Source organism: Aptenodytes forsteri, unplaced genomic scaffold (genome assembly GCF_000699145.1).
Source record: "Aptenodytes forsteri isolate BGI_AS27 unplaced genomic scaffold, ASM69914v1 Scaffold336, whole genome shotgun sequence".
Taxonomy (NCBI): domain Eukaryota; kingdom Metazoa; phylum Chordata; class Aves; order Sphenisciformes; family Spheniscidae; genus Aptenodytes; species Aptenodytes forsteri.
In genome coordinates this window covers 2190454-2205462 of record NW_008794911.1, presented here as the reverse complement: position 1 = coordinate 2205462, position 15009 = coordinate 2190454, and the positions used below count along the sequence as shown (strand labels likewise).

Here is a 15009-nt window from a genome sequence, read left to right as displayed (position 1 = left end):
TTAGCTGCCTGCTGAGTTAAACCACAACATATACTTATGAAGATACTTCACATTTGGAAAATTTAAGTTAATTTCATGAAGCAAAAAGCTTAAGCTAATAACTCCCGCTGAATCCAGTGTACACAGCTAGCTGCGTACAAATCTGCCTTAGGCTGTGTTTTCTGTTTGGAACTGGGGTCCAGCAGGGCTCTGCACCTGACCTATTCAGCAAAAATCAGGGTGCCCCTGCTTGGAGCCATTGTGGTTCCACACTCAAGCTACTGCCCTGTGTCATCTAACTAACCCCATAGCACCTGATTTTATTTTTTTTCCCCTCACCCATGCTAGCCAGGTAGTAAGTTAACTGTGTATCAAAACTTAGTGTATACTAATGCTGCTGTGTAAAATATTTTAGGGCTTTATCCTGAGAAAGCGAAGAATTGATGTTGAAAACTTAGATACGCTAATGAAAACAAAAAACATCCCAGAGGCACACCAGGATGCTTTTAAAACTGGTTTTGCAGAAGGCTTTTTGAAAGCACAGGTATTCCTGCAAAAAACACTTGGTAAGTTGTTTTAGTTCATGTATTTTGTCTTTGCATTCAGAAAGTAGTTTATCTGAGTCCATTTTAAAACTTTTTTGTTTTCTTTTACAGATTCCTTAAGAAGATCACGTTTGCTTTCTTTCTTTCTCTTCGTTCTTTGTTTTTATCTTGCTGTATATTCATCATTTTTACCTGGGAAAGGCTCCTTTTCTGATGCTGGTTAGTTAACTTTTTTCCCCCGCTGTTTCACTTGCATTGTTTCTTCCAGCAAGTTTAGCACAAATTAAATGTGTTTTGATGTTATGATTGTTTTAGGATAACATTTCAAGGTACTAATGAAAGAGAAGAGTTATTTACTGCTTTTGACTACAGCCTTTCAGACAATAGTGTGACAAAATGTTTATGGAGACAAAAAGTATAGTACAGTTGTTTTAATTCTTTTGGTGAAACAATTATATGGAACCAAGCAGAGAAAAAGTCAGACTGTTCACCAATTACGTATTTATCTTTGAATTTAGATGATGCGTTATCTAGGTCAGCAGTAGGCAAAATGGTTTGATTTTTATTTGTAATCACAGCCTAGTTTATACAACTAGGTACTGCATAGCCAAATTATCATCTTGAGAAATCTGTTGAAAATAGCGGAATGATCAAAGGCTGAGCTAATGTACATGGAGAATTTCAACTTCATGTTAAGTTGTCACCTGGGTCTCAAGAAAGTTAGGGTATGTGCAGAAACACTGAGGAAGAACTTCTGGCTTTGTGTACCTGCTTTTGGATGCAGGGCTTTCTGTACTACAAATAACTAAAAAGCACTTGCATCACTGAATTAACTGCAAATATTTTAAAGATTTTTTTTATTTTTTAAAAAATCTTATTCTTGCTGGACACTTGTAAATGGAAACATGCCCTTTTAAAAGGGCAGGTGTAAAGTTAGTGGCTTAATGGTGTGCATTCAAGTGCAAAGTTCAGTCTTGGAATGAAATGACTTCATGTATAAATTTGTTGTTCATCTGCTGTTTGCTATTAGTACGCTTTCGAACATCAAGTATCTTTGATGCAGCAGTTGATCCAATCCAGTTGAAAAATGTCACCTTCGAACACGTAAAAGGGGTAAGTTCAAAAGTGTGAGTTCTTGCTTAACTAATCATTGTGAGGCTGAAGAATGTCTTACTCCGTTCAAGAAACTTCTTTGTATGAACTGAAGCCTTATATATATTGACCACTCCAAGATCAAGGAGGGTTTTAACCATTCTTGTTCTATTTTATATCTTTGCGGCATTTAATACCTTATAAAAGGTGCACACTCAACTTGTTGAATCACGTTTTTAAAAGCTAGAATAGCAAAAGGCAGGCCATAAGTATTCATGTTAATCTGTTTTTTGCAGAAGTTGACCAATACAAGAAGATGGTAATGCCATTTGATCATTTCTCTCTTAGTATCATCTCTTTTGGATATCTGATATCAGGACAGGAGATACAGAGATTCCCAGAAAGAAGTGGGCATGTCACTGCTGATGGGATAGCTTTATTTTTTCTATTGAACTGTTCTTTGGCTGTCAGTGGCAAAATGAGGACCTCCCCCTCTCCTTCCCCTTGGACAAATAGACAGAATTAATCTCTTTTAACTATTTAGACTAATATCTTGGTGTAGAATTTTTGATTCTGTATTTATCTTGTTGGTCAGATCTGGTCTTGAACTGTTTGGTTATTCCTTCAGTATTACTAACTTTAGTGTTTACTGATTATTCCTATGAACAGTTCTAGGAAATAGGTTGAATTAAACTCATGGATACTCGGTATCCACACAAATTCTGTAGTACACTTTTATCTCCTCTTTCTGTTGTGTATTTTTGATTAATACACAATTAGAGACTTAGACAAGTCTAAGTCTCTAATACAAAATTCACTTACAAAAAACATGCAGTATTTTATAAATGTTTAGTTATATTTTGTGGCATGTTTTTCACGTGTAGGTTGAAGAAGCTAAACAGGAATTGCAAGAAGTTGTGGAATTCCTGAAAAACCCACATAAATTTACTGTACTAGGAGGTAAACTTCCAAAAGGTAAGAATCATTGCTCAGCAGAAGTGAAAATCATATGTAGCCATGGCTATCTTTGTAGCTTTGTTCTATACTGAATGACTAATTTACAGCCTAGCTTCTGAATATTTTTTCCTTTAGTTAGGGAATCAAAAAAGTATATAACCAAAATGGGCCTAAATACTACTGTTGTATTTAGTTTGTATTTGGGAAAAGTAGTGAAATAGTGTTAGACATAGGTAGTGGATTTCCTTGTTTGTTTAAAATATTTGAGGAACAAATGAATCCTCAAAGAGAGTTGTGAAAGCTTGTTTATTAAAGGATACCCTTAAATGAGGTACTTGGGGGTGGGGGAGTGGAGGTTAAGGTAGTTACGTTGCATGCTTCCTGTCTTACCTTCAGTTCCCCAAATGTAAAAATTGGTCATTACTGCCTACCCCCACTGAGAATTTGAGGTATCGGAGATATTAATGTAGAAGAAGCAAAGATGCCTGGATACATCTTACATTTGGTAGAAATTCAATAATAACATTAGGGGTAATAAGCTATGACAGTGCAAAGCAGTGTACTGTAGATTCCAGTCAAAAAGCCTTTCAAAAATCAAACCTGTGTTTATCATCGTTAGCAGCCTTCTTTACAGGGTTAAGAATCGATATTTCTTTGAAGTCCCAAGTAAACCTTTTAGAGATGATGTCCTGAACTACAAAAATTCTTCTACTTTGTCGCTGAACATAACATAGTATTAAAAAAATATTTCCTGATGAAACTATGCATAATTGGTGTTAATGCCTTTTTGAATAGGACTTTATGTAGCCCAGTGGTTTTTAGGTCTGTGGTTTTTTTTTTCCCCTCCTTTAACTGTCTCTGTAAGGATATCTTCTTTTAAAGTTAATAGCTTCCTGTCACCAAAATTTTTAATTCTGTTGTACCTTTTCTCGTCTGAGAAAGATATATTTCCTGATGAAACTATGCATAATTGGTGTTAATGCCTTTTTGAATAGGACTTTATGTAGCCCAGTGGTTTTTAGGTCTGTGGTTTTTTTTTTCCCCTCCTTTAACTGTCTCTGTAAGGATATCTTCTTTTAAAGTTAATAGCTTCCTGTCACCAAAATTTTTAATTCTGTTGTACCTTTTCTCGTCTCAGAAAGATATGTAATGTAAGTTTAGTCTTGAAAACTTACCCAAGATAATGCAAAAATGTCCAAAAAAGAACTTGTATTATGGAAATGAATGTGTTGGGGTTAGACAAAACTTACTGTGCCTTCTTTAGTTATTAAACTAATATACAGTAGTCCTTTATCTTGAAAGGCAGGATATTTATGTATTTGAACTCTTAAAAGGCCTTTATTTCTTCTGTATGGCTTTCAGTACCTTTAGTGCTTGCTAACTGCTTTAGACAGTTCAGAAACAAATGTTTTCATTTAAAAGGATGATTGAGCTTGATCACAGTAGAAGGCCAAGTGAATCCGAAATATGTAAACCTGATAAGTCTGTTTCCTGTTAGTGCTCTACGCTGTTTAAAGTCAATTATTTGGTAAAGTCAATTACTTGGAATGATTTAATTAAAAAAAAAAAAGTTCCACTTTCAGAAACAGGTAGGAGAATGTTAGTTTGAAGAAGACACTATCAGGGATTCAGCTGCTAAACTCGGCAGTAATTTTGTAGAATACTTCAGGCTTCTGTTTTTATTTGATAGTCTTTGTTGTTGTTTCAGTATGGGTCAGAGTGTATCTAGATCTGTTAATAGGAAGCTTCTTCAGACTGCAAGTAATAAGCAGTATCTGAAATGGGATGTTAATGGCTTTTTGAAGCCAAGTGTAAATTATTTCTTCTAATGCATGGAAGAAACACTACCTGTATAAGACAACTGTGTGGGTTTGGTGTTTTTATTGTTGTTTGGTTTTTTGTTTGTCTTTTTAGGTATTCTGTTAGTTGGACCACCTGGTACTGGTAAAACTCTTCTCGCACGGGCTGTAGCTGGTGAAGCTGATGTTCCATTTTATTATGCATCTGGATCTGAGTTTGATGAGATGTTTGTTGGTGTAGGAGCTAGTCGCATCCGAAGCCTATTCAGTAAGTTAAATATATGTGTTTTTGAAATCTTTCAACATGTGAGATTAAGTATTCAGTGTTGTTTACAAGATTTGATTAGGTACAGTTCTGGTTACTGGAAAGTAGTAGTGTATGAGGCTAATAAATAAAACTTTAATTGTGTAGGTAAATCTCAGAGTGTCTAAATCTGTGAGTATCAGTTAACTGCAGGATCTTGTTAGTTGTCAGGCAAAATTGTAGCAAAACTTATAACTGATGTTACAACACTCCCAGAGAGAACAGAAGTAATTTAATCAGAAATGTAATGTCCTATAAACTAAATGGAATATTTTAAATTTTAATTTACTTACTATCATATGTAAATTATTGTAAATTTGAATTAAAGTGTAAACTTAAGCTAAAAAATAGTGTTAACCTTCCCAATTACTTTCCTCATATTTTTATATTGTCTTTTTTCTTTCTCTGAGTTAGAGCTTTATGGGATCACAGTGTAGCACTAAGCTGAGATTTCCTTTCTCGCGCCCATCAACAAGCCCAGAATAAAGGGCATTATAATGAAACTTTTAAAATTAATGTTTAGATTGATAACTTTCACAGAAGAGGCTTTCTATTTTAAGTATGCAAATAAATATTGTCAGGGGAGGGGGGAATCCAACTTCTCTCTTAAATGGAAGAGTGATAGTCAGGCATATACAATGTAGACAGTAGTTTGCATTTGTAGAAGAAATGTGACTTGCGTCACATGGAAGGGATGCAAAATGTAGCACGTGCTGTACCTTAAAATGTGCATTTCTTTCTGTTGACTATAGAAGTTTAGATGACTGACTTGTACATTAATATTAATGTTATGGATATGTCTAGCTGGGTGAGATGAGTTGGATCCTGGTATACATGTACCAGTCGATGGTCTTAAAGTTTATTATTGCATTTTTATTTTGTGTTTTTAATACCTGTAAACTTGAGGGTGAGGTCTTCGCTGCTAAATAACAAACAGGTTCTATTAAAATAAGTTAGCGTTTAGACCCATCACATTTCATATTATTTTTATTTAATAGGTCAATGTTCTCTACCCAAGCTTATGAAATAAACTGTTGTAGGGAGTTGATACGAAATGCAACAAATTTCTTAATCTATTTTACTAGTAATTTCTTGTCACATGATAAGAATAAGCTGATGTGGAGATGAAGAACCTTGCTTCTGTTTGTATCGCTTCATTTCAAAAATGTATTTCATTTTTTTAGGCTAAAATCAAGACAGTTCTGGTGATGTCTAATAGAATGCTTTCTAATCCAAGTGTAATAGAAATAGTAGAATCCTAAATTGCATGATACACTGGCTGTTCTTTTGTGTGTTTGAAGTGTCCTTCTGCTATTTTTCTTTTGTCAGGGGAAGCAAAAGCAAATGCACCATGCGTTATATTTATTGATGAGTTGGACTCTGTTGGTGGGAAGAGAATTGAATCTCCAATGCATCCCTATTCAAGACAGACCATTAATCAACTTCTTGCTGAAATGGATGGGTAAATATATGGATTCTGAGGGCACAGAAGGTGCTTGACTGACTGGTATTTTGAATATTTGGGTGAATTTTTCTTCCTTGACAGCTTTGATGTTTTTTGTAATTTTTTTTTTAATGCTTTTAAGGATATAAATTTAAGATGCTCTTATGACCAATTTCTGGTACTGCCAACAATAGCATTAACGGCCTTAATGTAAAGAGTATAGAAGCTTCTGAGTTGTAGTAGCACAATAGCTACAATTATTTTAAATAATTTCGCAATTTTTTAGGCTGGCTATATATCTAAAGGAAGAAGTTCAACTCTGACATCAGGGCATGTTTTCAACCAGTTTCTGGGTTAAATGTGGTCATTCTTGGATCACATGTGATGAATATATATCTAAAGGAAGAAGTTCAACTCTGACATCAGGGCATGTTTTCAACCAGTTTCTGGGTTAAATGTGGTCATTCTTGGATCACATGTGATTTGACAGTGTGTTTTTGACTGGCCAGTTGAGGTCATCCGAAATAAGAAATAGAAGTAGTTATTGACAAAAAAGGTGTGAATTCTGTCTCCAAAAAACACCCAACATTCTCACCTTTTTTCCATACAGGTTTAAACCTAATGAAGGTGTTGTTATTATTGGTGCAACGAACTTCCCTGAAGCATTAGATAAGTGAGTATAACTTATTGATCATTTTTACAGAGCATGTATTAAAAAGCAAACAAACAAAAAACCCCCCACAAAAACAACAACAAAGTTGCTTGTGATAATCTTCAAGTATTACAGTGTTATAGCTGGGGTTTTTCCCTCTTAAAAAGGATGCGTATTGACCAGTTTTTGGCATTTAAAAGGTTGTTGAGTTAAATATGGAGAAATAAGTAACATGCTTCTAAGCATCTAAAATTTCTGGAAGTTTTTCTACTTAAATTGACTAGCTGCATTCCTTGTTCACAATGCAAAATTTTCAAATGCAAAAAACCCTTTAAAATGGGTTGGTAATAACCTATCTTTCATCTGTCTCTTTACAGATAAGAAAAATGTATTCTTTGCATCTGTGCGCCAGACATAGTCTATGTAGATGTCTTTAGAAATAACAAATGAATTTTTGTTCCTTATATACACGTTAGTAACAGTGTACTGCAGCATTTTTAAGTCAATGTATTAAATTGTCTTTTCCCTTAGTGCTTTAATACGTCCTGGTCGCTTTGATATGCAAGTTACTGTTCCCAAGCCTGATGTAAGAGGTCGTACAGAAATTCTGAAGTGGTACCTTAATAAAATAAAGTATGATCCATGTAAGTAAATACTTTACTGTAATATCTTTTTATGTAACAGTTTTTATACTGGAGCGGCCCACTCGTGTTAGTCCTTTATTCCATCAGCAATTGTGGCTTTACCATGTGTCTCAGTAAAGGAACCAAAAAATGTCTAGTATGTAGTGTTACGACAGTTTTCTGAGGCAGTGTTTCTTTCTAGTCCCAAACAGTTCATAGTGTCTTAAGAATTAGGCTTCGTTTCTTCTAAAGCTGAAAATTTTTTGTTTAACGCATTATTTTTTAATAGAACGTGATTCTTGCTTATAATTTGATCACTTCTTGACAGTTCTTCATGATACAAGTTTTTTCAGGAGCAATATGGAGCCTAATGACAAGTTTGTTTGTTTTTCCCCACAGCTGTTGATCCGGAAATAATTGCACGAGGCACGGTAGGATTTTCTGGAGCAGAGCTTGAGAATCTTGTAAATCAAGCTGCCTTAAAGGCAGCTGTTGATGGAAAAGATATGGTAACCATGAAAGAACTAGAATTCTCCAAGGACAAAATTCTAATGGGTAGGATTTTATACAAAAGACATACATATATGTTACAGTACACAGGGGTTTTCTTGTGTGATTAAGACTTTTACAGAGAAAGAAGCTTTTATGCTGTTGGTTTTTGTGTGTGGGTTTTTTTTCCCCCCTTAAAACAAGTAAGTCTTCTGTTTAGTTTATTCTGAATAGAACCTTTTGAGACCAGAGAGTAGTATGTAAAATCTAGTATGGAATACATTCTCTAAGACTTGATACTTTTTTTTTTTTATCAAAAAAGCTGCATGTTGTACTTGAGCCTAGAGGAAGACACAGGCTTGATTTCTTACCCTTCCCCGACTTATTCCTAAAGGAAAGAAAAGATCAGAAACCTGGAACTTCTGTTTAACTTGTGTGATAGCACAAAACTTAAACATCTGAGACATAGACACTAAAAATCTGGTCTGTTCATACTTGAGAGAAGAAATGAACTTTTCTCAGGTACTCAGACTGCATTTTAAATCTATTCCTTTAAAAGCAACTTGTCTGTAGAGTATATTGAGGTCCATTTTAGACATTAAAATCCCACTCGTAAACATTTTGCTCTTAATGAGTGTTAGTTAATTTTGCTTGCATGTTGTTCCTCAGATACTTTGTGCTCTGAGTATATGTAATGTGTGGATTATGGTGGTGAGCAGTACAAAAAAGTTTATTTAATGTTCCTCTGTTTAAGGACCTGAACGTAGAAGTGTCGAAATTGATGAGAAAAACAAAACCATCACCGCTTACCATGAATCTGGACATGCTATCATTGCATATTATACTAAGGATGCAATGCCGATCAACAAGGCTACAATCATGACACGAGGAACAACACTTGGACATGTGAGTATTTCTAGAATTTTGTGTTGGTTTAGTGTTGTTGAGGAATTTGCCAACAACGCTATTGTAATTATGTTAATACATACTGTAATATGTTGAAATAGTTATGAGCAATCTCTTGGAAAACTCACTGGTCATCTTTTCTATGTCATAGAAAGCTTTCTTCCTTCATTTTGAAATAAAATAGCACATGCTAGTATAGTAGTTCACATATACAAGGAAAGAAACGTAAGTATGTTTGATTCTGCTGCAGTTAAAATAGCACCCAACAGCGAAACTTTGAAGAATGTCTAAAGGACTGGAAAGTAGAAGCACTGCTCAACTGTACTTCTAACACAAACATCTTTTATCAAGTTGTTCTTTTGTCCTGTGTGACTTTTTCTAAACCTAATCGGTACCTTGTTTCTAACATAGATATCCCTAAGTTTTTTCTATTCTGCCTTTAGGTGCCGAGCATTTGAACAGAAAAATACTTCTGTCTGTTTCTGTTGAACTGTGTCCAAGTTAATGTGTTCAGTTAAAGAAAATCATTGGCCTGAATCCTCCAGCAAGTTGATTTGTGCTCAGTACAAGTGTAGGGAATAAGGAGAAACGAATAGAATAGATTGTTCTGTTTCCTCTGGTGGTAGGTTTAAGTTGCTTAATTTTATGTGGTGCTCATGGCCTGTAGGAGGCTATTTCACCTGGTAGACTGAGGACCTCCAAGCAAACCTGATGAGCGCGTAGACTAGGAGGAGGCCCAGAGCATTCAAAATGTTGCATAAAAGCCTTTATATCTGCTTTGGATGTAAACAAGAAGTATTTTTCAGATTATTTCAGTATTTCTTCCGTTTATTGTTATCTGACCACGGTTCTGTATCTTACAGGTATCTTTGCTCCCAGAAAACGACAGATGGAGTGAAACTAGATCCCAGTTGCTTGCACAGATGGATGTCTGTATGGGAGGAAGAGTAGCAGAAGAGCTCATATTTGGAAGTGATCATATCACAACAGGTCAGCTGATTTGGTAGTTAAAAGGATTTTTGAGCAAAGCTTGTGGACTGGCATGTTTAACTTGGTTTCAATAACGTAATTTACACCTGTTTGCTATCTAGGTGCTTCCAGTGATTTTGACAATGCTACTAAAATTGCAAAACTGATGGTGACTAGATTTGGAATGAGCGAGAAGGTAGTATCATCGATCCTTAAATATTTATATGGTACAAAGAAATGTTCTGTCCTGTAACTAAATGCCTATCTGGCTGTCAGTGATCACAGAGACTAAGTAGTTCTGGCAAAAAAGAAAGAAAGCCTTATAATGACTGGTCCTGCTATAGAGAACTAAACTAGAAAACCTGTATATTTGGCAGTTTAAAAATTAATTTGCAAGATCTTCACCTCAAGATTACCTTGAAAGTTACTAATGTCTGCAGATAATGTTTATAATTATCCTCATTTCCAAAATAGGTTTATCTCGGGTTTTGGTGGGGGGATGACAGCACTGAGTTTTCTAGACGTCTAAAGAAACTTCTTTAGTCATCTTTATTACCCATCACGTGTTAGTAGTCTGGGGATTTTGTTTTATTTTCTTCAAATAAGAAGGCGCTTAATCAGCATCTGTACTGTGACCTGTTGAAATAAAACTCTGCAGTGACTACATAGTTGATGAATAGGCTTCTTGTTTTGCTTCTGTGTTGCAAGCACTTCAGTGAGCATTTGATTAATGATTTTATTTGTTTGCACATAGAAGCAATAGGTGATGAAGCTCTTAGTGTTTTATGTGTATTACTGCAACAGTGGCAAGATAAAGGTGGTTGTTGTTGTTGTTTAGCTTGGTGTTATGACCTATACTGATACGGGGAAGGTTAGCCCTGAGACTCAGTCTGCAATTGAACAGGAAGTAAGAACACTTCTACGGGTAAGATTCTCTCTCCCTCCGCTCCGCTACATTTATTTTGAGATGAGTTGAGCATGAGCTTACTTGATTATTCAGTTTGATAATGTATACTCGTGGAAATACAGAGGTGGATGAAAGTATTCCTAAGTATTTAATGTAGCTGCATCTTTGAATCTCTGTATATCAAAACTTTTTGGTGCTTGTCATGCACAAGTAGTGAGAAACAAGTTGGTGCTGTTAGGTTCTTTAATATATGCTTTAACACTTCCTCTTACATTTGGTCAGGATTTGTATTTTGCCTGTTCAATTCATAGGAGAAAAAGTATGGCTGCAAATTGTTTCAGAACAGATGTGAATGTTTTGTTACTCGCACATTTCATAACATGCAGCTAAATCATTTTGTATAGAATCACAGGAATGGCCATAGCAGATGAGAGAGTTGCCTTTTCCAGTATCCTGTTCCTCACAGTGATCAGTATCAGATGCGTAGGGAAATTTGTAACATTCGATCATCACAGAACTTCCAGATCATTGTTCTGGTAATCTGAATTATTTTGGTACAGGCAGGAGAATTATTTATATCATAACATTTAAACGATTAACACTTTAGTTGTAGCTGTTTTTGAACTGACTTGGTCATGTGAGAACAATCTACGTAGAACTAGAAGTTAGAGTTGGTAATGCTGGCAGTGTGCATCTACTTGCAGCAACTGGTAACTTGTTGGGTCGCTTTCAGCTTTCTAAAAGTACATAATACTTTGAGAGTTTTATAAGTCTTTGAGGAACGTTCCTTGAATGCTGTAGCACTGCTCATAATGTAAAATCAAATATATTTCATTTGATCAGCAACTTTTCAAATCTAGTAAGTCTTTTCTAAGTCATATGTAAAAATACTAAGGTTTGTCTTAGGATTTTATTTTTTGTCCAACTTCTGCAAAATGCAAAGGTGGCATAAAAGTTGGTTGGTTGGCACTTTTTTTTTTCTTTGGATTAATCATGCCAGCTAGATTTTAAATCTTCGTGAGACAGGAGCTGTGCTAGTTATGTAAGGCACAACTTTAAATGTTTGTTTCAAGCTGTATTTACCTGGAAACCATTTTTAAAGTGGAATCTTGCTGTTGTTTTTGTTCTAAAGTCTTAACATTTCCTTCCACCTTTTTTTACATTAGGACTCATATGAGCGAGCGAAGAACATCCTGAAGACTCATGCAAAAGAACACAAGAATTTAGCAGAAGCTTTATTGAAATATGAGACTTTGGATGCCAAAGAAATCCAAATTGTTCTAGAGGGAAAAAAACTAGAAGTAAGATGATAACTTCTGTAATACAGTAAATGATAATTTGAAGAACGTACATCTAGCAATGCAGTAGTCTTACGCAGCATAGCCTTTTTTTCCCTTCCTGATGTGTGTATGGCATTAGTGACACTTCAATATTATTCTGTCTCTTGTGAGCTTCTGTTACTCATCTATTTGTTGTGTGTCACCAGAATAAGACACACAAAATAAAGCAAGTTCCTCATCCTCTGCTCCCTATACTCTTCCCACAAGAAGTTACTCGGCAGTATAAATCTCAGGGTTGAATTCAGCATTTTGGTTTAGTCAGATGTGTTGAAGCCGAGAGGAAAAACATGCAGATGTACTGGTGTGTTCTGGCATAGCTTCCTGGGTCATGCTGCTACATGTGTGTTTGGAGTGATACCCCACAACATGTGCTATGAAATGTTTTATGGATAGTGACAGATTGATTTGTAAAACAGTAGTATGTAGTCTAACTAATGCTCATACTCTGAGGCTAGAGATCACTTTTAAAGAAGACTTCTTATTTAGAAATGTAACAAAACATCTCTAAGAATGAAGCAGCTACACCGTGCTTCTCTAAAAGGGAGTTGTGGGAGCTCCATGTTAGACAAAAACACGAGTGATTGTTTTCAGTGCTCTTGGGGTTAAATACACACATGTATGGCTGGGAGAGAAATTTTAATGCAAAAACAACAGGCTAAACATGTCTAAGCCTGTTTGGACCATGTTTTGGGCAGAACCGTGGCAGGGATAAGAGAAATACCTGTGACCTCTGATGTGCTGCTGACAAGATTCTTAGATTTTTTTTTTTTATTATTTTTTATTACTGCAGTAGATGGATAACAGTGCTTTGATGACAGTGCTTTTACACTGCTGGAGATTCTACAGATTTCTACTAATACTATGTATGGGCGTTTGATAATCCAACAGATAATTTCTTCAAGGAGGGCAATATTGCTCACTAAAGAGTAGTTCAGAAAACGTTTGAAGCATGTGTTGTTTCAAGTAACATTCCCAGTTCTGTTCTACAGTAGAAGTAGGGAAATAAAACTTTTTCTTTCAACCCTGACAGAAACCTCTGGAAATTCTAAGGTAATAAGAAAAAGTTTTTGAAAACAAAGGCAGTTCCCAATCAAGTGGAAATGATTGCTAGCAATTATATGCCAGTATTCTTCTGATCTCATGGAACTGGTTTTTAGGAATAACACATCTTGATCATAATCTTTCTGCACAGTTAATTGTAGGCTCTTGGGACTATAAACTTCTGTTGCAGAGAGGGCCTTTATTAGCGTATTAATGTTGAAGGTTACCATACTTGGACATTAAAGTAGTTGGGCTGGTGCCAATAAATGTGAATGGAAATTGGTAGCTACACTTAAAACTAGAAGTAACATAGTATTTTAGAATTTTCTGAGTGTAATGCTTGATTATAACCTAGTTTTTTAGTAAGATGTAATGCTTGATTATAACCTAGTTTTTTATTAAGAGCACATGCATTTTTTTTTCTTTCAAAACCAGGATAACTTTCTATTTGCCTATTTTTGTCAGCTTACTATAGTGACATCCCAGTGCAGTGTGGGAGAACTTCCAAATGTTACAAAACAGTATACCAAATATCTAGGCTGACTAGTTACAGTTGTACATGTATTTTAGAAATATGCCAACAGAAATATACTGCATATTTGACATCTGTTTTTGGAGTAATAAAGGTTAATTTTAATTATGCATATTGGTTTTCTTTTTATTCACTGTAAATTGTTATAAAATGTAATACCAAGTTCCATACTATGTAAATTGAGGTGTATAAAACATTTAAACTTGTAAATAAATTTAAGAACGATGGCAAAATTGCACTCTCTCTAATTAGATTTCTAGGGAATGGTCAGAATTTCTAGGGAGAACTTTTTTCAATTGCTGCTTCAGTAGTGGGACTCGGATGGGAGCTTTTCCAGCTAAATAATGTGAATCTGCATTTAGAAACAAAAGCAAAAAACTTTTTCACTTTTGAAGTCACTAAAATCTATATTGAATCATCTGGTTTTGGGGGCTTAAGTCCTTGAGGCCTTACTTACTTTTCTCATTCAAATCTTCTTGCTATATGCAAAGAAGAATTGAGCACGGTCTCCAAAAAAAAAAAAAAAAGTGATACCTCATTGGGTCATGAAAGAAGATTGTTGGAGATTAGCCATCAAGTGTAAAAGGTGTCTTTGCTTTCTGGCCAACTTAACAGCAGAAGTGTTACTGAAGAGTTTACTGTCATACCCAGATGGTTGTGTGCGTGCATTATCTGTGGAGTTTCAAAGAAATTTGTCTATTTAGGCATAGGGTTTGACCTCTGGTGTTCTTGGACGCATCTAGGAGCTGAAATTCCTCCTCACATAATCATTGGGCAGAGGTAGAAGACCACAAAGGTAGCTTCCAAACATCAGTCAGATGGTGAGAATAACCCGAGTTCCCTTTAAGTACACAGCCTCGTGTTGTTGAAAACAGGGCAGAGCTAGGCGCTTTGATGGACTGTTTGCTTTTTAAATAGCCCTAAACTGGTCACAAGCATGGTGGCACATAAAATAAGAACTTCAAACTTGGGCGCGATTCTGAATTTCCTGCATTCCCAAGGCTGACTTATGCCAGAATTCTGCCATCAAGCTTAATACAAAGAAAATGCAAACTTCCAGTGAAAGATGTGGCCTGCTCTTTCTGGCTGCTTCCTACTGTGTGATGACCTGAGTCAGCTGAAATGCTACAACTGTTTTCTAAATCTTGATCCCTTAAACTGGCTGTGAAAATAGAGCAATCAAGCCACTGGTAGCTGTCTGCTCTCTTCACTTGCTCAGAAACCTTGCCTAGAAGCAAGTAGAACTATTTTTCTTTCTAAAACATGGCCAAAGAACAGAGCGAGAGGTGAGAGTGCTCGTTTTAAGTAGGCCACTTGCTCTACTTCCCTTGGAAGTAGATTTCCATTCTCTTTTTCCAAGAGCATGACTCCTGTTCCTTCTGTCTCGTATTTATTAAGATGCCTTCCTCTGGTGTTGGCCAATGTGAGTG

General features: G+C 35.6%; 1 protein-coding gene across 1 annotated transcript in view; it reads left to right on the top strand.

Moving 5' to 3' along the window:
- YME1L1 (YME1 like 1 ATPase) overlaps positions 1-13691 on the top strand; it is a 23174-nt gene extending 9483 nt beyond the window's left edge. Inside the window, exons 6-20 of the mRNA XM_019470986.1 lie at positions 395-545; positions 636-743; positions 1555-1637; positions 2501-2591; positions 4488-4640; positions 6006-6138; positions 6731-6793; positions 7304-7416; positions 7795-7950; positions 8639-8790; positions 9654-9780; positions 9882-9955; positions 10598-10684; positions 11833-13416; positions 13453-13691. Of these exons, the coding sequence (XP_019326531.1) occupies positions 395-545; positions 636-743; positions 1555-1637; positions 2501-2591; positions 4488-4640; positions 6006-6138; positions 6731-6793; positions 7304-7416; positions 7795-7950; positions 8639-8790; positions 9654-9780; positions 9882-9955; positions 10598-10684; positions 11833-11976 (1635 nt within the window). The 3' untranslated portion in view covers positions 11977-13416; positions 13453-13691. The remainder of the gene's footprint in view (positions 1-394; positions 546-635; positions 744-1554; positions 1638-2500; positions 2592-4487; positions 4641-6005; positions 6139-6730; positions 6794-7303; positions 7417-7794; positions 7951-8638; positions 8791-9653; positions 9781-9881; positions 9956-10597; positions 10685-11832; positions 13417-13452) is intronic.
- The last annotated feature ends 1318 nt before the right edge of the window (positions 13692-15009 follow it).